We start from the raw sequence: 22760 nt of genomic DNA, 5'->3' as shown, positions 1-22760 counted from the left end.
ACGAACAAGAACCAGAACTGAGGATAGCCCTTCAAATTCTTAGACTGAACCTTAAGCAAGACCTTTGATTAGGAAATTTCCCTTATAGCAAATAAAACCATTTCTTCAGTTAAGAACATCCCTCCTAATTCCACTCCTAAAACATCCAATGTGATTTTTTTTTAAATGAGCAACATCAGGATTTTATTTCGTGATGGATGATTGATAATGATACTTAACAGACGATACAGAGCTAAGTCTATCTGACAGTCATTTAATGGAAGATACCTAAAAGCATACCCGCATTTCAGAAAAAAAACCAGGATCTAGCAAAGATGTATAGCAAAATGTAAGCTCATTCGGACAGATCTAACATTAAATATTCTGTACTGGCATAGTCTACTGCTTGCAGGCTCCACACTGAGCTTTACATTTTCCCACATTTTACTGGCGCAGAAAATAATGCAATGTCAACAAATACTTTTTCCAAACAGTTTAAATTTATAATTATAAATTCCTACTATTTCTTAAAGGGAAAGCATTTAAATTTTAATCCCACTGCTATTGCAATGTTTCTGAGACCAAGCAACACTCGAGTTTCTAGTGGAGATCAGGAACAAACACATACTACACCTTCTGTGAAGGGATCAAGCCTTTTCCCGCTGTTCCTCTCAATCAGCACAGTGTCTGGAGCATAAAGCACAACTAGGCACAAACAAAAAAAGAGAAAAAGAAGAAAAAAAGGAAAAAAGCATAACTCTTGTTAGTTACTTGCTTTATTTCCTGTAGCTGTTAAGATGTACCCTAGTATTAAGGACGGATGAATGTATTTCAAGCACATTTGCCTCATTCTCCTTTCCCAGTATTCTATCTGCAAATACTTTACTTCACTTTTAATCAGAATTTTGCTCCACCTCCTAAACAGTAGAGTGGGATAAAAAATACATTAATCCAGTCCGGTACCCATGAGTACTAGCTGTCCCCGTCATCCATACTAATTAACAAGGTTCTCCATCAATTACATTGTATCTGGAGCCTAGGACAGAAGTACTCACAGATCACTCGAGACCAATTCTCTTCTACACCACAAACAATTACTTTTCACCCAGGTACCTTGGTAGTGAGACCAGTGAAACTTATTTTTGTTAACCTCACAGAAAAGTGTTCAAACTTGATTAGAAAGCATCAAAAGATGGAGAATCTGTCAGTCCCCTAGGCTGCTTTTGACCAATCATCCTCACAGTTAAACACTGTAATTTAATTACTATTTTCAGTGCATTTGATTACAGGTTTCAAACAAGTTCTTCTCATTACTTTCTTCTCTGTATCGAATAGCTCTTTCAGATGCTTTTCTCCCTATTAAGGTATTCATACACTGTAAATCTCATCTCCTCTCAATCTTCTTTTTGATTAACTAGACAGACTGAGCTTTAAGATTCTCATTCAGGTCTTGGTTGCACAGATATAATTGTGAGCAAAACTCAACTTCAGATGTTATTAGCTATATTAAAAATACATGCAAGTACTAGACATTAAACATTTTTGCCTAACTCTATTGCAGTGATTCTGAATTCTTCATTAACAGTCGAATCTCACCCAAATCAAATCCAAAGTGACAATTCATCAAGTTCGCTAACATTCTGTTCACTGGCAAGCTCTACATTTATCATTTTACACTGTATTCCACACAATCGTAATGATTTCTTAGAATATAAGAAGTAGGTCCTCTAACTGTATTTATTTGGGACAACTGGCTGCTTCTAGATGGCAACGGCAACTGTCAAGGTCTTGTCTATGAGCACTTTGCCAGTAAATAAATGTTCCCCTCAAATCAAGTCAGAATCCACCCACGCTCTGAAAGGTCAAGCTTAAAATCATGTTTCCACTTCACTTAGTGGAGGAAAGTTTGCTAAGTTTGTGTTCTCTAATTAAACAGAAGGATGAATTTCTATTTAGTACATGAGGAATTGTTTTGGTCTGAGGAAAAAGGCTGATTTCTAGAAATGTAAGTCACAGAAAAGTTAGACCCATTGCTAGAACGGAAGCGAAGCTACATGGAGCTGCTCAGAGACACTTGCTGGAGTGGTCCTGAATTTACAGAACTCTAACGTGTAAGAAGAAAAGGGTTCACATGTGAAAGACAGGGTTTAAAGTCTCACAGGTTACCCCAAGTTTTTGAGTGAATCTGAACCATACTGAAATATTCTGCTGTGACTCCAGTGTATTCATTCTCAGTATTGAGTTTATTAGGATTTTTGGGGAGAAACACTTCTATTTTTTCCTACTGGATGCAATCACACCTAAACCTCGTGCTGCTTACCAACATGCCTGGGAATGATGCCAGATGATTGCAGCATCCATGCCTGTTCCTGATTTTCAGGGAAGCCTTCCAAAATCCATCCCTATTGAACAAAAACATGAAACAGTTATTGATCCTGGAAGAGAAAAAACAAAAATTAGCACTAAATATGAGTTCTATCCGCACATAAATTACCTTATTCTGATCCCACAACAGCACAGTATTTGGTACGGATTCTTGTGAGAGAAGGCGGCAAACACGGAGCAGTGCTATTTTTGTGAAATGGCATGCACTAATACCACTGTCACGGAGCAATGGGAACTTATGGATTGTAGCAATGAATTTTTTTTTCATGCTTCAATCTTAAAAAAACCCCACTTCTATCTTGAATAAAAACAACCCCAAACAATTTCCACAGTTTTGAAATATTCAAAAGGATACCAGCCCACACTGTGTATAAAAAAGAGGCTAAACAAATCTAAAGACAGATTTAATGCCAAGAACGCTGAGGAAAATATGCACGCTTTCATTATTTTCTTAAATTATACAGGAAAACTCACAGTAATGGAACCAGCGTTCCCAAAGCTAATGAAGCAACAGAGCAAAAGAAAGAAAAAAGAAAAAAGAGCCTTTTGCTCCCTTAAGTCCTTGTTATAGCCAGCTAAGTGTTGGATTGAGCATCTTTAAAAAAACATTTACAGATCTATGAAATACCGTAGGAGAGCTGCAGCCTCGCTCAGCTTCTGTGTGATGCAGGATTTGAAATCTAAGCCACTTCCCCGTCTCAAGTCTGAATCTTCTAAACTTTCTCTAATTTATCTGTTAGTTGCTTAACCACACGTGTCCCTGTCACTATATCCTATACCGCAAAATAACTTTGTAATACTACAATAAATCTGGAAATCATCTTTGTATTGAAATAAAGAGGATATTTTAATATTGCATTAGCTAGCAATCATTATCATCTCCCACATAAATTTGGAGCTCTGTCAGTATGGGGTCCAAAGGTTTTAGAAGTATTTCAGGGAAACACATCTCCATGACTTCTGTAGGAGGAAACTGGGACATTCCAATTACACAAGAAAATAGACTAGACTATTTAAAATTCCTTAATTAGCTTGGTTTCAGGAACATGTCATCCTGCTGATATCTGTAGAAAATAAGAGAGTCAAGTAACTGCAAGCCATTTTTGCCACTCCCCGTGTTTGCTCTATCGAATTAGAATGAACCGCTGTCTAAGGTCACACAGGTGCTGAGAAATCCATTTATCCCTCGGGACTTGCAGGAGGCAAGGCTGCACAATGTTTTTAGTGGTATGCTAGGAACTTCAACACTAGTTTTGAATATATTGTGCTTGTACAACGTATATATAGGCCCAGATCCTCTTCTGGGGGGAAATGGCATCAGAGGTCTGAAGCTAATAAATCTATGCCAACTTACACAGACTACAAATCTGCCTCATTTTCTCCGCTCTACTTTTGGAAACTAAAATAAAATAAACAAAAAAACCCCACCCCACAAAACCATTGCTTCTGATGTCAATACAGCTTAATGCTCAAAATCACATACTGAGCAACAGACAGTAAACACACAATATTGTTTTTTTAACAATGTATAGCAAACTTCAAGAGGTTTATGTACAAATTTCAAAGGTCCTTAAAACAGGCAATAAGCAATTTTATAGCTAAAAGTTTTTGCAATGTAAGAAAACATAGCTCAATAAATAGCTTCCTGCAAGAAATACGTTTTAAGGCATTAAACAAATGCAAAATAAACACACACTACAAAAATAGTTAGCATTTTGGATCTCATTTCCAAAGGTCTCTGAGTTCCAGGGTATCAGTCAGTCCCTAATTAGAATACATTATCCATCTACTTGACACTTCAGTGAAATGTCTATTCCACCACAGAGCTGCAGCTTTGTTCAGAACAGGTTTATTGATATTCTGCTGCATTCCCTCTCCATACCCCCAGTGGCTTGGTTCTGTTTTATCACACATCAAAAAGGCCGTATGCTCAGGGCACCCCATGCACAGCTCAGAGCTGGAGGTCTGAACAGCTGCAAGTAGTATGGTATCACAGGAGGGACAAGCTCCAAGCAGATGTCACAGATTAAAAAAAAAAAAAAAAAAAAGAGTAAAAAGGGAGTGTAGCTTGGGAACGAAGCAAGAGGAAGCAAGACACAGCAGAGCAAGACCTGACTTAAAATATGCCTATCATGCTTTATGCAAACACTGGTCTTTTTTGCCCTCCTGACTATCATTAAAGTGTAATTAGTAACTTCACATGCCATCTATTTTTGTTCTTGATAGCAGTAACCTTACATCCATGCATGGATTGCACCTTATCACGTCAAGGGTGGAACAAAGGCTAAAAGTGAGTAATTCCACGGTGTCTTTATGCGGTGGTCACTGTTCCCTCCCTTTCAGCTGGAAACCTCAGTCCTTTCCCACCTGAAGACTGCTGTAAATACAGCATTTGGCTGTTGCCCTAATGCCAGGTGAAGTGCTCCTTGGAGACCCATGCCATGCTGAAAGTCAGCAACAAGGAAGTACTTTCAAAGCCATCACTTTCCTCTCCGGACTTAAGGAATCTGGAGAAAAGGAAATGCTCAAGGTCATTCCCAAACGTAAATCTCATTCCTTTGCTGGTGCTACTCTCAGCTATAATACCAAGCCTACACACTTTCACACTTTCCACCCCCATAACAATAGCTTAGGTATTCGGTTATCCCTTGCTATTTGACCTGCACAGTCTGATTTTTTTTTCTTTTTAATTACAGAATCCAAAATTGACACAGAATAATGAAAAGGGGTAGCGCAAAGAAATAATGCTGAATTACATGGCATGTCTGAAAGAAATCTCAGCCACAAGCATAAAGATCAAAGGTCATGAATACTGCTGCCTTTAGGAAAATAGCTCATCACAACAGTTTTTCCATATCACCATTCAGTATTTTTGAGAACATATTACATGCCTTTCACTCCCATCTGAAGAAGGGGGACAGACAATAACGCAAAAAAGGAATTTCAGTAATAGCTTTGCCAGTATGGATGTAAAATTTCTGAGATTTTCAGAAAACAGCAGACTGAAAAGTGCAGTAAAAATATTGTCTACCCAACTCCTGCAGTCCATCAACATTAGCAGCCTGGGTGATGCTGCTCCAACTTTACCAAATTTGCCATTAGAAAGAAACCTTTTATTCCCCACATTAGTTTTGTATGCTGTGTGAGCTGCAACGCTATTAATAAAAAAAAAGCCACATTCTTTTTGGAAAACAAAAAAAGATGGTGAATAGTCAGATTCTTTCCCCAGATAAATCTATGTAACATCACTGTCCTTGAATGGAGTTGCACAGAGACAACATGATGATCTTTATCTACCGAGGTAAAACCAGAAAGAACCAATAGCCATTGTTCTCTTTTCCTTCCCTTTAAAGGATAGCCACTGCCCTTCTAAATGGTTTAACACCAATCAAAAGTAATTCTGCCACTACTCATGTGAATCACTGGCCTAAGCTTAGTTTCTAAAGGGTCCTAAGACATGCGTAAGGCTGCTCAGCTCTCTCTCTCTCACAAATTCACCATGTAGCAATCACTTCACCAGCCTTCCCCAGTTCTATAAATTCCCTTACAACACCAGCAGTCAGAGGTGCCGTAGCCAACATGTACTAACCCTGTAAGATGAAAAGTCTTCATATCAGCTTCACAAGTCCCAGGTTCTAATATAATGCTTGCAATAAGTTTTCTGCGTGTGCTGGAAGACCTACCCGTCTGATCCCTCGCAGTCCTAACCACATTTGTATTAGGAGAACACACAACGCTGACTCTCAGCAGAGCTGTTGATCAATAAAAATGTTCTCCTTAGAGAATGCCTGTGACATCTATAAACCTGTGAGTGTCAAAACAATGGCACAAAAATTTCTGCATTCCTACTGTCAGTGGGATGAAAGCTGTACAATTAATGCCAAGCCAATGACACCACAAGGAGAAATAAAACAAACAGCTGGTGGTACTATGGTCCAACATATTGCTCCTAATCTATTAACATTCGCCAGAAAAACATGCTGACTCATGCTTTGAGAGAAATGGCGTAAATCAATGACGTACAAAATCCACAGCATTAATTCTATTTCCAATCACACAAGGAAAATACTGCAATTAAAATGCATAGGTCCCCCTCAAATGGAAAAGACATACACAATGTGAGGAAGTTTTAGTGACCATGAATTACTATTAATTAAAAGATTTTTAATAACCTTCACAACTTCAAAAAGTCAATTATGTGTTTCTCCTAAAAATAGCTGAAACCTTAACTAGATCAATAACATCCGCTCAATTCTTGCTGAATGTCAGGGAAGCTTTATAAAGGGTTTTTTTTCCCCTTAGTTCTGTAACACATCCAGCACTGATTCAGTGTTGCTGGTGATAACAACAGGAACATAAAAGGTAGGCAGGACACTACGCAGCTGTTGGCATTTTAACCATCTTGTCACCTTACTCACAGTTTACGTGACCTAACGCTCAAAATAACAATATCACTTTAACAATATCACAACACTGGAAAAGTTAGCTGTTGAAAACATACCTTCATTTAACCAGGCGAAGAGCCTTATGTGAAAGAATAAGCATGTTGGAGAGGTTTTAGAGCGACTGTTATAAAAGCCCTAAACTGAAGAGTTATTCACCTACTTGCTAGTTCACAGCAACTACTGCTGTCCCACGGCTCTCCTCCAGATAGCATTAGAGGACAGATTGCCCCAGCAACTACTACCTTTGAGATCACGTGAGAAAATAGTTAACCAAAACTACTGAAAATACCAGGGGTACCCTGGCATCTTCCCTACCCTACCTGCTAACTAGTCGTAGCACAACCAGAGAAGCTGACAGTGTTAAGCTGAGGGGGGCTGTGTCTGGGGACTGGAACCAGCCTCAAGCCTAGCAGTCAGCAGTCAGAAGAACAGTTTCTCTCTTGGCTTTATCATCTTTTTAACTTACTTTCATTTCTACAGGTTTAAAGATATTTTAAACGTACGCACTAGAGCAGAAGTTTAAGACAGATGTTCACATCTTGCGACAAGGACAAGGTAGTAAATCATACAATCACCTGACTTGCTGTATATCCATGATATCTCATTGCACTACTTACATAAAAAATGTTGACGTTCATAGTCTTTTTTTGCTGCTCATTTGCTGGTATATCGAGAGCTGACAATATTGGTTTCTCAAGTGTTCCACAGCTACACTCTTTAATTCAAAACGCCACAAAAATGAACAAGATGATACACCACATGCATGTTTTTAAAGAGGCTCTCCTGCAAATCGAAAGGCCTAAGTCCTGTGTGAATTTAGTACAGACAAAAAAATACATTAACTACTACCAGATATGTGATCTGGAGTGGTAAATAATACATAAATAAAATGGCTCGGCTAAAAAGACCTTGAAGAGAAACCTGACAGACCTATATAATTCAAGCACAGTGACTAGCAATGCAAAAGTTTGAGTCTACTTTGCAAATTCAAAATTAATAGATCGAGTATGGAATAAGGTGTACAGTATTTTATAGAGAAAAATTGATAAGCCTTAGGTTTTCTGCCAATCTCTTTAATCCCTTCTTTCTAAGGATCCAAAAATCATTGTTTCAATCTCCTAGATGATGAAGCACGGAGCAAGAAACACAGGAACCTAAAACCACAAAAAAAATGGTCCACTTAGAAAAGAAGGGGAGCGGGTCATGTCCTTATACATAATGAACTAGAAAATTCTTCCACAGTCTTCCCAGGCCTCATTTGTACCAGTGTAGGAAGGGAATTCAAAGAGAAACAACAACAAGGTTTAGGAATAAAATAAGAGCTTGTGTGCATTTTGCCTAAAACCTGTGTCATATCTGCACAGTGAAGTAGATTTTATTAGTTGACAATAAGTGGAAAGAAGGCAGGAGTGGGCATCAGAAAAGTCCACACTTAGCAGTTTAGAGTTCCCAGTACATTTTAAATCCTAACATCTAATTCCCTGTGAAAGCAAATACTGGTGTAGTTTAAAAGCAGAGGGTTCGGCTCATCACTTTGTTACTCCAAAGTTGCAAGAATTCAACCCCATGAATGTCAATGGGATTTATATTTGGTATAAATCTAGACTAATTTAGAGATGAGCTAGGTTTCTGTTCCATTAATTTCCCTTCATAAAAACACTTCTTGGAAGGACGAGGAGTCCTATACTGTCATTTGTATATATGTACGGAAGCTAATAATGCACCCCAGATTTTTGTTACAGTAAGTCTCTTGTTTAACCTGGATTTAGCTAAAAATGCAAGGAAATGTTCAAAAATCACCCACCTTAACTTATTTTTACTCCTTCAGATGTTTCTCTACTGATGCAAAAGGAAGGACTTTTACAGCAAGATATTTCCCTATGCTAATAAGGGCACTGCAATGCAAATAAGGGCTCTGCCATGCACTGTTCTATGATGTGGGAAAAGAACAAGATTAGCTGGGCACGGAAAGGTTTGGTTTAGCTTAATGACTTTTCTCGGTAACATTAAACACCAGCAGGTAGTATTCTAAATTAAATTCTCTTGCAACCACCGGATTAGATAATGGGATAGGTCAAAGTTTAGCTATTGCTAGTTCTAAGCTATTGCTTAAAGAGAGCAGTGTACTACCTATTTTGCTACAGCTATATGCTTGCAATAAAAATATGACTCAGACAGATGTCCTCTAGCAAACCTGTCAGGCAAGAACAATTTAAGAGATTACATCCCCAGCTATTCATTACCCTCCTGATCAAGTTATCCTTTCCACAGTTCATACGCTGTAATTGACCATCTGATCTAGCTTACACAAGGCGGCGCCATTGAAAGCCACTTCCATCAGTGGCTTGTCGTGGTTTTGGCCAAATCAGCCAAGGGCCGGCGACAGATGCTCCACCCCAGCCACTCGTGCACGGAGAGGAGGAGGAGAGATAAAGAGATTTATGAGTTTAGAAGAAAACTAAACTACTTTAATGAAATATTAATAATAAGATAAAAAGGAAAATAATGAAATAGATACAGTATATTCAAAACCGTATTAAGCTCCCAGGATGATGTCACCGGCAGCCGCTGGGGAAGTCCCAGGCTGGACTCAGCGACGGGTGGGAACTGGGTTCCACAGATGGAGTCAGGAACACATGGATCGGGATCAAAGGCAGATGAACAGACGGGGTCCTCTTCAGACATCAGCCATTGAGGGAAGAGAGTTGACCCTTTGATCCCTCAGGTTTTATACTGAGCATGGGGCAGATGGGATGGAATACCCTGTTGGTCAATTTTTGGTCACCTGTCCTGTCCGCTCCTCCCCACAGGTGGGACCCCTCGATGCGTTTCTGCTTCCGACCCTCCAACGGGTCAAATAACGAAATTAGCTGACCTTGGTTGTCATAGCAATAAGTATAGGTAAGAGCCTCACTGCGTACCATTCCTTGGCACTGTCTTACCACTCGGAATGAACCGTTCCAGACACAACATGCTGTTAATTTCAGAGAGTTAGAAGAGGCCCAGCTAAGAAATAAAATTACTGAACAGGAAGTTGGTTCCATTTTACCTCAAACCAGGACAGGCTTAAGCTAAGACAGTTGACTTCACACTGATGCACATGAAGACTTCTTTGGCAATCATTTACACTAGCTGAGTTTCAAAAGCAGAAACCTTCAATTGAGGCAGAAAACATTTTTTTTTATTATTCTTGCTAGTTTTGTTAATGTTTGTCTGTACCTATAGACACTTCTGCGCTACAGAATTACCATTTCAAAACCCACAACGCAATGGCCCAGCCCTCAAGACGATTTTACATGGATGGAAGGACCCAGTCTGCAGATCATTGCAGACCACATCAAAAATCATGGAGAAAGAGAAAGAAGTACAGGATATAAGGTTTTCAGCATTTTCAGTTTCTTTCAATGCCTAATGCTAAGAAGCTTTAGGAAGCAATTTTCACACTTCAATGAAATGTTAATTACCAGCCCTGCTTCTTTCAACCAAGAAGGCAGATGATTATGTTGAGAAGCAACAGTTTTACACAAAACTATGAGCCTTGCAGTATCTCTATGGGGTTAGGAAGTACTAGTTAGCCCCTGACTCAAAGGTGTGGGTGTGACAGAATAACTGTTTTGAAAACATGTACTATTTATCTGAAAAAAGTTGTTTAGTCCTCCATGAACATAACACCTACTTTGGACTATGGACTTTTTCATCTCAAGAAGTGATCAAATAATCTGCAGTCCGTATTGTGGCACTGTTTAGAAACAGTGTTTTATCCATCAGATTAACCTGTCTCGTACAAATAATCCCTTATAATGGGCCGATTATGGACTCAATAAACCATAAAAACATCTGAGATTTTAAAGGAAACACATAAAAGAGATTTTGCTTTCCTTGAGTCCAGACATTAATTTCAACCAATATTAATCTACTGAAGTTCTCCTTTGGTTCTATGTTAAAAGTCTCTACTTACATTAAGGGGGACCGGGGGAGAAAGGGAGAGGAAGCTACACATCTGTGAATACAACGAAACCTATTCAGTTGCCTATTTGTGTAAACTAACACTGAACATATTAATTATTACCTAGAAGAGAATATATTCAAATGCAGTTTTTCCTAACAGGAAGAAAAAAAGACACAATGAGAAATAAAGATAATTGATATGATTGATATGACTTTTTTTCCCCCTTTCCTCAGTAAGAGTTAAAATCTTAACTCAAAATATTGATTTTTGTATATTTTCTGTTTATCTGTTTTGTCCACTATAACTCTGCCAGTTGCCCCAGGCAATCAACAAAGCTCTGCTTGTTCAGCCTTTGATCATCTCTGTGCTAGAAGATTAGCATATGCATACTCTCATCCTCCCCTTTATCCTGTTAATAAAGCTCCAAACTCCCTCTGCTGATGTTCAAGAAAGCAATCCGCTCCAGAGCCCCCAATGATTTGCCCCCATTCCCTCCTCTGCTCAGGACTCGGAATGCTAACTACTATGCACGAGTTGTGTAAGTGCTTATCCACCGGGCCCTCTGAGGAGCAATTCTTACTTGTTTGATGCAGTCCACGTTTGACAGACGTTCCTGGATCAGATTGGCCCAAAGCGCGTTGGGAATTTTCTAAAGAAAGAACAAAAAAAGGCTGAATATTCACAATTGAGTTCAAAAGGAATTTTACCATGCAGGCCTATTCCGGTTAAAGGTGAACTGAGATGTCGTCTTAAAAATAAATAAATAAATAAATCTGTGCAAGTCCCAAGTCATTAACATAATATATCAGAGAGTTAATAAGGGCACGATAATCAGTGTTAAAGGTAAGCTGAACATAAAGCCTACACCTATGCTTTTTGCACACTAGCATGGAAGCGGTGCCAAGTTTTGCACACTAACACACACGTTGGGCATCAAACCTACAAAGGGATCCGTAAGAACATCACATCCAAAGGTAGTCCTTTTTACCACAAGCATCTGACCCACTACTGCTTCTTATGTCCGTGGACTCCCCATTAGTGATCTCAACAGCTACCCTGTGAGACAAGCTGAATCTCGAACACAGAGAAAATAACAGGAAAAGTCTGATTTTCAGGAGATTTATTTCATAGTATTAAGTAACTCGCACTCTTTCATCATCCAGAAAGCTTATTTAAAGCACATTTTAATGTTAAAGTTATTTTATTTTTAAACTCAAGACCATGAAATGGGATTGAAACTGCACGTGCCAAGATTTTCAGAAGTGCTGTTTCTTTCGGGGCTATTACTTTGCCCATATCTAGAGATGTTTTGTAAGACAGTTATTTGGTGACAGAACAACAAAGTTCCTCTACATATTTAGCATTCCCCCGCCCAGTACTTCTTCCATTATTATTAGATTTCCTGACAATAAATTAACAATACCCTTCTTTTGTTCTTGTAAGAATTTTCTTCACTATCTTGCTAATTTAGGCCTTCATTCTATGCTGAACCTGGTTGAACAAACTCTGTCAGTCAGTTAAACTTGGCCATGCCAGTCAGAGCAGCTGTTAATCATTTGACTAAATGCCTTGCCTAGATCTCATTCACTTCGTCATTATTGGTAAAATGAATACTCAGAAAAAATTCGGCACTCAGATTCTGTACTTCCCAAGTCAAAAAAATTCTTTCACTTAACAATGTGAGCTTGACTCTTTGTTCCATGCAGTTCCGTACATTGTGGTTTCCCAACTCTTTTTCTAACCAAACAGTCTGAAGGGCATAATCATGAAAAAAAGAATATTTCTGCAGGTTTACGCTATACTACAGAATATAGACAGATATAATGAAAATGTGACTATGTGGAAAGATTTAATAATCTTCTTCATTAGATCACAAAACAATTTCACCAGGAGTGGTGGAAACGCTACCACACAAGTCACTTTAAAGCGTAGCAGAGCAAGCGCTCCAGAATACACAGCAGAGATCAGTCCTCGGCTAGCTGTGGAACAGAGAAGGTGGCCCAGTCAGGCAGTGGGTTTTCTTATTTTGTTTATCTCTACTGTCCCCAGTTCTCAGTGCCTTTCCTACTATCAGCCATTCATAAGGCAACATTCAAGCAGGTAAAAAAGAAAAAGGGAAAGAAATTGCTGTGTTTCTTGAAAGTCAGCAGGTCCCACAGGGTGGTGCGTCAAAGCTTCCTGCAGCCTCTCGCTGCTGGAGCTGGGTCTGTGGCTTTCAGTCTGTCACCTTCCAAAGGTGCATCATGCTGCTATCAGAAACAGCTAGCGTCTTGCTTACTTCTTTGATGTGTCATGTCAAGACAGGCTAGCAACTGCCGGGGGTCCACTCTGTTAAGCCTCGCCAAACCAATTTAAACCAAAATTATACTAAGTCCTTTCAGTGCAGTGGTATTCTTAAGTCCTCTCTTTTAAGCGGGGCTTATTGCACAAAAATAATCAAGGACACACATGCGGGTATTTCAGTGTTTTTGTTCCTTCTGCTCTCTGTGGCCCAATTCCAGTCTCATTTCCTGGATGGTTTTCCTCCTACTGAGCAGTGGCCTACAAAATAATTTTCAATAGGTTGCTTGTAGAATGCCTAATTATTCAACTAGAAGTCATTAAATTTGATACATATCAGATAGCGCATTTATAATTTGTCTCTCATAAACACTCACATAAATATATCGTGAGCCTGGTAGAAGGGACTTCACCTCCCAGAAGTCTGCAGTAATGGACAACGACACACATACATTTGATAACTGCAAAACCGTGTCTTATTTAAGGCACTCTGAGCCTGTCCCAACCTCCAGTTTAGCTAACGGAAAGACCTGCTGCTTGAATTGTTAAACCTTCCAAAAGCCACGGTATTTTATGTTCAGACCACTTTTCTATACGCGCTGGTTTAATCACTATTTCCATACTCTGAAAAGCGGTACTCAATCCTGATTAATTTTAAACATTCCATGTTACTTCAGGAGCATCATATTTCATCTCACATGCCTGATCTACTCAGAGCTATGTTTTTGCAATCTTTTCATAAAACTGCTACGCTTTCTGTTGCTGGGGTGGGGGGAGCACTTTTCCTAGACATTTCCTTCGGAAGTTTTGGATATATTTGTCCTGAAAACAGGTATGGCTAAAAACTTCTGACTTCATTTGCTTTATAGTTTGTACCCCAGACAGAAAAGCAGTCAAGTTTGAAGAAAAGCAGGTTTAGTACTTTGAAAATCATGAATGTTTAGATTTAGCTTGTTCAGAAAATACAGGTGAAAGGCCATGGTTTTTTATGTATATATAAGACTGTATATACACTTAAGACTATTCCTTTGTAGTGACTTCCTGAAACAGATTAGAATGCTGAACATACATAGATAAGGACACCTTCAGTTTTCCTCTCTTCCATTATATTTCTTCTTAAAAAGCATGAGGATCTGATGCAACAGTAGTTTTAAGTCACTACATAGTATGCAAACACCTTAACTGTAATTTAATATAGCATTAAGAGCACACCCATCCCATAAGCCCACAATTACCACAGTTATTTCAACTTCTTATTTTATCCACTTAACAGGAAGAGTGAAACATGCCATAGCTCATCATTAGACTTCACTATAGGAAAAACCTGAAGGTGCTTCCTATTAACATTATAATAACTAGAGATGAGGGAATAATTTGCAATGATTTATCCAAAAATGTAGCCTCTTTTTCTGTTCATGGAATATTTATTGATAGCTCATGGTTCTTCAAATTTATTGAATATTCAAAAAATTTGACTTCTTTTTGGAATATTTTTACATGCAGAATGATCACATTTTGCTTTGAACAGTCAGTATTTAAAATTCACTACCTGAGCTGTGCTCATTAGTAAGTGGCCAGGTGTGTGTGAGCGAATGATTGCATGTCCAAGTTTAAAAATTGAGCTTCAGAGAATAATCACGTATTTTAAATATGCCTTCCATGAATTCTTGTGCCAGGAACACTCAAATGTTTTAATGTTCACTGGAAGCGAACACAAAAGAGATGAAAGCTTGGCTAAAGGTAAGCAAAATATGTGAACAAACATTTGCGGATCTTTTTGCAGCATTCGCCCAGATCTAGTAACATTGGCCTACTGACCTAAAAATGAATGACCTTTGGCACTGGGGTTAATTTAGCCACAGTAACCTTATATGCATGAAATGGTCCTCTAATAACATTAAATTGCGTTATATGATCTTCGCACCAGACTTTCAAAAACATAGTCTTGGTTCCTGCTTTTCCTCTTTCCATTTATTAAATTGCTTTGGCCAGGATGACAACTTTTTAATGCCCTGGTTGTATCAAAGACAGTATAAACAGCTATTGTTCTGTTCCTGAACAGACATTCAAACCCTATTAGTGCTGATGGATGTTATGTATGCTAAAGGAGTCAAGTTTACCACTTGCTTCAGCAGAACTTGGGGTCAGTTACGGCAACAGTTGATTTAGCCAGCAGACATCAATCAGTAAGGGAAAATATAGCTCAAGGTGACAGTTTGGCTACATTTTAAGTAATTGTAAAGCTTGCATTGATTTAGAGGGAGCAAGGAGTTCCCTCCTAGTTTTAGGAGTTACATTTGAAGAGTCAAGCTCATATAAAAGACCAAAAGAAATGATTTAGTGAAAATGTTCTTCTAGGATCTAACATCTCAAAAACAAAGGCAAACTGCACAGTACTAAGCCACCACCAGATTCTGCTCTTTGGGCACTCCTTACTACCTGATTAGCCTTGACATTTTTGACTTTCATCTTCCACACCATCCATCTTTTTAAATCAAATAAGCCCAAAAGGACACCCTTGAAAGTGCATCTGTATAGTCTGAAATATGTTAATAATTACAGTAATTAAACCAAAGGGAATTTTTGTTTTAAATTCTCCCCCTCCGAGTTGAAATTTATGAACCTAGCAAAACAATCTTTAATAATGAGAACAAAGATTTCAAAGTACATATTCTTGATAAGAATCATTTTATATCATCCCAGCCAAAAGCAAACCTTTTTGCCAGAAGTTCAGGGAGTTCAATGAACTCTTTCCTCTCAGATCTTTAAGTATATTACTTGAGCCATCTCCAAACTTCCTTCACTAACTCAGTGTAATAAACACTACCCTATTTTCAGCCTAATTTTCTAAGGAAAAAAAAAAAAAAAATCTACGTATCACACCGTCTACCATTTCAGCAAATCATGAATTTGTTGGCCAATTGCAATCAAATTTAGCAGGGGTGTAAAATTCTCACAGATATGAAATTGCTTCATTTTTATGAAAATAGGTCACAAAGGATAAAAGATAAACTCAAATTAGTGGACTTATAAATATCTATGCTTATAAATATCTAAAGGGCAGGTATGAAGAGGATGGGGCCAGACTTTTCCGTGGTGCTCTGCAACAGGACAAGGGGCAACAGGCACAAACTGAAACACATGAAATTCTGTCTCAACATGAGGAAAATCTTCATTACTTTGAGGGCGACAGAGCACTGGAACAGGCTGCCCAGAAAGGTTGTGGAGTCTCCTTCCCTGGAGATACTCAAAACCTGCCTGGACACATTCCTGTCCAACCTGCTCTAGGTGAACCTGCTTTGGCAAGGGTGTTGGACTAGATGATCCCCAAAGGTCCCTTCCAACCCCTTACCATTCTGTGATTCTGTGACTTGCTAGAGATGGAGTCACAGAAAACCAGTCTTCTTCCATGCTATTACTCATGGAAGACCTTGACACAAATCATTCAGCTGAAAGGAATCAGCAAAAAGGGCAGGAATCAGAAGCAGAGATGATTCTGTGTATTAAGGATATTCTTTCAACATACTTTTCTGATCTACTTGTCACTAGCCTTTAATATCATTGCTGATCAACTACTCCTGTGAGTCATGACATCTGGAAAAAACATTCTTCCGACTAACTCCTTTGAATCATAGAATGGTTTGGGTTGGAAGGGACCTTAAAGATCATACAGTTCCAACCCCCCTGCCCTGGGCAGGGACACCTCCCGCTAGACCAGGTTGCTCAAAGCCCCATCCAACCTGGCCTTGAACACCTCCAGGGATGGGGCAGCCACAACTTTTCTGGGCAACCTCTTCCAGTGCCTCACCACCCTCATAGTAAAGATTTTCTTCCTAATATCTAATCTAAATCTAACCTCTTTCAGTTTAAAACCTTCATACCTCATCCTATCGCTACACTCCCTGATCAAGAGTCCCTCCCCAGCTTTCCTGGAGCCCCTCTTTTAAGTATTGGAAGGGGCTATAAAGTCGCCCTGGAGTCTTCTCTTCTACAGGCTGAACAGCCCCAACTCTCTCAGGCTGTCTTAGTAGGAGAGGTGCTCCAGCCCTCTGATCATCTTCTGGCCCTCCTCTGGACCCACTCCAACAGGTCCATGTCCTTCTTATGTTGGAGGCCCCAGAGCTGGAGGCAGCGCTGCAGGTGGGGTCTCACAAGAGCGGAGTAGAGAGGCAGAATCACCTTCCCCAACCTTATTTTGTTGCAGCTCAGGATGCGGTTGGCCTTCTGGGCTGCCAGCACACATTGCCAGCTCACGTTGAGCTTCTCGTCAACCAACACTCCCAAGTCCTTCTCCCCAGGGCTGCTCTCAATCCATTCTCTGCACAGTCTATATTTGTGCTTGAGATTACCCCAACCCACATGCAGGACCTGGCACTTGGCCTTGTTGAACTTCATGAGGTTCACAAGGGCCCACCTCTCAAACCTGTCAAGGTCCCTCTGGATACCATCCCTTCCCTCCAGCATGTCTACTGCTCCACACAGCTTGGTGTCGTCAGCAAACTTGCTGAGGGTGCACTCAATCCCACTGTCCATGTTGCCCACAAAGATGTTAAACAGCACCGGTCCTAATACCAGCCCCTGAGGAATGACATTCATTGCACATTAGTTAGGAGGCCCACAATGAAGCATGAATGGATTTTAAAACCTGTCTGGAGCAAACTGGGTACTCAGTTGGGTAGAGCGCATCAACTGAAGAACTGAACAGTCTCCTGAGTTGGCTGCTATTGCCTCAGCTTGAGAGCTTCTAGCGTTTACAGTAACTTAATCCTTTTGAGTCATACTCCTTTTCAGTTAATGCACCAAGTAAGTTATTTGTGTTGTGATACAGAAAAATCAAGCGTGCACAACTAAGTAGCACTATCAGATCAAAAAAAGTTATTTGGGTATATATTTTCCAGAGCATTTTATACCGAAGGAGACCTCAGAGATTAATGCTTATTTTATTGAGATTATCAGACATGGTGAAACAGAAGACACTTTGTTTAATGATACGATGAACCATTCTTTAAATTGCATTGTGCATACCTGGACTTCTCTCAATTCTATTGCTTATGTCTAAGGTTAATGTTTTCAAGACCTCCATTACTTCACGTCATCTTCCTCTCCTGCCCCTATTCTATGCCCTGACACATTTTCATCTTTGTTCCTATCTCCTTTTCTAGCAGAGGTTACCCTTCTTCTCTGAAAGACCCTGTACCTACATATACACAAACCAATGTACAAACCATAGATATAAGAATATTTACTCTGATTTGCTCAACTCATAGCAGTAGAAATCATGGGAATGCCATATAATTCCTCGTCTGTGACATGAGAACTACTATTATTATATCCTCTTACACACCTGTTTTCTTTCTTTACATGCCTTTGCTTCCTTTGTCAGCGCTAATATTTCCTTGAATAACAAAGTCTCCTGAGAGATACGTATGGCATCAAAATGTTTACAAAGCCACATCGCCTGAGGGAAGAAGAAAAAAAAAAATACAGGTCGAAATATTTGTAAAGAAAATGAAGCATTTTTTCAGAAGGCTGCAGAAAGACAGAGTTTTCCTAGCCTTCCACTTAAACATACAGACTATATGTGTAACTTTAAGCAGTTTCTTATAAAGATGTTCAAGAGTCTACAGCTTTGAATAAGGACTTTTTCATCTACTGCACTATAACACAGATTTTAAAAAAGAAAGCATTCTTCCTAGCACACACCACCACCATCTGCAGTTTCTGTGGTCACTTTTTCTGCAATTCAAAAACAACTTGGACATTTTCAATTAAGTGGTACCAGTGGACATGACAGACAACTGGCCATACAGATGAAGCAATCCACAATATGGGAATACCACAAACATGTAACTATGGTACTCCTCCCAGATTAATTAATCCTGCTAAAAAGCTGGGAAAACAAGGCAGGCAGAATTCTGTTGCATTACAGCAGTATCACTACCACTACCTGAGCAAGTTCTGGCAGAGCTCACTTGAACCTTTCTGTTTAACCTGTAGTGTAATACACAGGTGTATCCCTTAGGAATGCCACCCTTCAATTTGTCTTGTGCTCTTCTATCACTTAGATAATTCTGAAAATTATTTTCTCAGAATAAAATTGTCACAAGTGCTGAGCTCAGTAGAAAGTGAAAAGGTGAGCGGACAGTATTGTCACATTGAAGGTAGTATACTTACCACTGTAGTTTTCCCAGAAGCAGGGGGACCAAGTACACAGATTCTTGGAGCTACGAAACAAGAATACATGAATGTCAAGACGCAGAACAGCAAAAAATGCAACCAGTTTCCCACTATGGCATTGCATAATATAAATGTAATCACAACAAAATAATTGTTTCAGTTGGAAATCTGCCTGAATGGAGACTTCAGGATTGAGCTCCACTGAGGGGAAAAAAAGGGAGAACACTAAGTCAGTGCCAGCTGGGTCTTCCTTTAATCTCCACAGTCAATGAGATTAATATGCTGACTAAACATGCCACTTAGAGCGATATGTAAGGGATATATATATAGATATAGATATAGAGAGATATATATCTCAATCAATTTAAATACATGGTTAGTTTAGTGGGTGAACCAGAGCATAAGATGCGACCATTTCCTTATCTGGGCTTGACTTTTATTCCCAAAACATTGGTTTAGACCTAACACATTTTGTGATGAAAAAATATTTTAGCTTGTACATGCAGAACAGGACTATCTAAAAGTGACTATTATCGTAATCATAGAATGGTTGAGATTGGACGGGACTTCTTGAGATCGACTTATTCCCCTTACACAGTATGGTAGTAAAAATACTTTTTACTTCGGCAAAGTTTTTAGCTCTCATCACAAGAAATGCAATTTCACCTTTCAGTTTCATCTAAATAGGTTGTGTCAGGGTTCAGAGAAGATTTAGCTATTGCAAAATTAAGCACTCTCTCTACCCTTTTTGACAGCTACCTTCAATTTTTCTAGTCATGATTAAAAGTAATTTTCTTCATCTCTGTATCTTGTGTTTCTCTACTGCATGTCCCTCTCCTTTCCCTGAGGGGCAAGGTGGGAAAAATGCATCCCGGTTCTGAGGAATTCTTAATCTAATGCGTACAGACAACACAATAGGCATTACCATTGTAAGCTTCATTGGGAATGAGTTAGAGGCAAGGAAAACAAGGGGAAAAGGAGTAACTCTTAGGAAAGTATTTGAGACTTTTTTCACGAACACACCTTGGGCTGCAATCCCTTGAGCTGTCTTTTTATATTAACATCTTTGATGCTTTTTCCTCTATACCTCAGGGGAGAAAAACCAAAGCAAAATAGACTATACACAGAAGAGACTGATGACTATTTACTGCGAGTAACATAGGTCAAAACAAAGGAGGGATCTACTCACCCAAAAACCTCTTCAGCTCTTGATAACCAAGGGAGATACAGTGTCTGATGGCAGCAGACAGGGAAGGATGTGAAATGTATTTTTATGAGGCCTTCCATGCACTTAACAGTTATTGGGCAGGTGCAATTTTTAAACAGACATGAAATCCAAATTACAGATTCATCTTTACAAAGTTATCCGACTTAGAAGGTTTAAGAAAAACTCCCCCCTTATTGGTTCTTGCAAGTGCAACAGAACTAGTACACAATGTAGAAAAATACTTTAAAAGGATACATCAGCTGTTTTTATCACCTAATTTCTTTCAAATGTAATGTGATTAAATCCTAGGGTTTTTTTTTAATCTAACACCTTGAAACTCCAGCCCGGTACTTAGGAATTATTTATAAACAGCGTCATAAAAGAGTGCTCGGGTGCCAACACTAATCAACTTCTTCAAACCACTTCAAAGAAAATCAAAAAACCTTTCCATCCACAGATCCTTTTGAGGTTTAACTAGGAGCATGATTTAAAATTCACAAGAAAACCCTTAGGTATTGAAGCTTTAATACACAGCTTTCTTGGACAAACGTTTGATAAAAAACGAAACATACCATTATATACACCATATCATGCTTTAATATTGCCCAGGGCTACTGTAAATGCTCACTTTGTACTAAATCTGGTTTTCTCTCTGCTTAGTGGCTGGCAGCAGATGGGGCAGTGTAATTCACTGATTTACTCATTTGCACACTTGTAAGACTCCTGTAAAGCATTCTCCCTAAACATACGACACAAGGGCACAACCAGGACACCACTGTATGTAATGTTTAACCCCCTCCATTCAGCAAACAGTCAGTATTTAATACTGGAGATCTGAACCAGTAGCTAAACGAAGTCCGGAAAAATCTAGAAAATGCCTTTTTCTTCAGTAACAAATCATATTTCATTCTGCGTTTTGTCTTGATGAGATGTTACAGGATTTACTCTTCCAAGTAAAGTAAGTTTTAACATTCAACAATTATTTTAGTAATAACAAAATTAAACCTGGAATAATGCAAAAGAACAGCTGGACTCACTGAGTTGCATTTAAGTCCAAAAGGTTCTATGATTAATATTAACATGACAAAGTTTGCTTAACTTGTAAGAGAAATCCTTTGTCAAACAGGAAAAGCACATAGTACACGATGAACGTTCTTGCAGAACTTTTTTACGTCTCTTCAGAGGTTTGACTGTAAATTAAGAACTCACAGAAATGCCGCTTGGATCCCGAAAGCTTTTTTTTATGAGCAAAACCAAGATACAATGTAGAAAACTAGCGTCTTTGTATATGAAAGGATTATCAGTTTTCATATGGTTAAGGCTTTTAGAAGGATCACATGAAAGAACAATAGCACGAAGCCTTAAGCACAAACACTTAGCCACACATTCGACCTACAAAATTTTCAAGACAGTTGTAAGCTATAATCATCATTAGACTTGTTTATATTTTTAAGAGTACTTTAGATCCTATTATTAATTAAAAAGGTTTTCTAACTTCACACCTGGGATAGATGCAATGCTTCTTTTCCACACATCTCTGTTTGAAATTTCCTCTAGGGCTAAAACTGTCTAGCAAGGCAAGATCATGAAAATTCATCGCTTTACTGATGGCTCTAATAAGGTTTTTTTTCTTCTAAATAGTCAGCACCTTACGCCATGATCAAAAAGTAAAATCAACTCTGCTACAGATTTCTGTTACATTATTTTCTGTATAATTTATTCTTAAAACAACATTTATGCTTTAATTTTAATTGGAGTTCCTTCCCTTTCTTAATAGATTTTTCCAGACCAAAAGCAGACAGCATTTTTCCTTTGACAAACAACTGCTGTAGTTCTGTCTTTAGCCTCTAAATACTGAAGTAATGAAATGGAAACCTGCCTAATTTTGTTCAAATAATACTGTAGGGCTTAAGGACAAATGTTAGCTCAATGTGAAGAAATTTTATCAGCATTCTATCAAACCACAAGAAATTCTTCCACATATTTTCCATGGGTCTATAAAACAGACTGATTACTCATGCTGCCCACATCACAAAAGGCTGGACACAATTTGCAGAATTTGATTTTTTTTTTTAATATATATTTAGCAGCATTTCAATCAACATCCATCTGATCACCACCACTAAGAGCTCACAGCACCTCTAGCGATAATGATTTCATTGATGCTGCAGCAGAACTTTCATAATGGTTTACTATGGTTTTAAAGAAACATCAAAGCAACATGACACCAGCTATCCCTGACAGCTCATGCAGAACAAAAATTATAGTTCAGTTGCGCATATCCAAATATAATCTGCCTAAGGGTGAACAGTTTGTAAATCAAATAATTTGATTGAGT

The 22760-nt window shown here is 38.8% G+C and overlaps 1 protein-coding gene across 11 annotated transcripts in view; it reads right to left on the bottom strand.

Annotated features, from left to right (window-relative positions):
• AK8 (adenylate kinase 8) overlaps nt 1-22760 on the bottom strand; it is a 75513-nt gene that overhangs the window by 49402 nt on the left and 3351 nt on the right. For 8 of the 11 annotated variants that reach the window (XM_074608306.1, XM_074608313.1, XM_074608315.1 and 5 more), the window contains exons 3-7: nt 19213-19262; nt 18383-18496; nt 11339-11407; nt 2300-2381; nt 613-684 (exon numbers count right to left, since the gene is read on the bottom strand). In XM_074608306.1, coding sequence (XP_074464407.1) covers nt 613-684; nt 2300-2381; nt 11339-11407; nt 18383-18496; nt 19213-19262 — 387 coding nt within the window. Of the gene's footprint in view, nt 1-612; nt 685-2299; nt 2382-11338; nt 11408-18382; nt 18497-19212; nt 19263-20404; nt 20506-22760 lie in introns of all 11 variants that reach the window. The other 3 variants (XM_074608310.1, XM_074608311.1, XM_074608312.1) reach the window with 1 other exon arrangement.

Source organism: Larus michahellis, chromosome 15, assembly GCF_964199755.1.
Source record: "Larus michahellis chromosome 15, bLarMic1.1, whole genome shotgun sequence".
NCBI classification, from domain to species: Eukaryota; Metazoa; Chordata; class Aves; order Charadriiformes; family Laridae; genus Larus; species Larus michahellis.
This window is presented reverse-complemented; position numbering and strand designations above follow the sequence as displayed.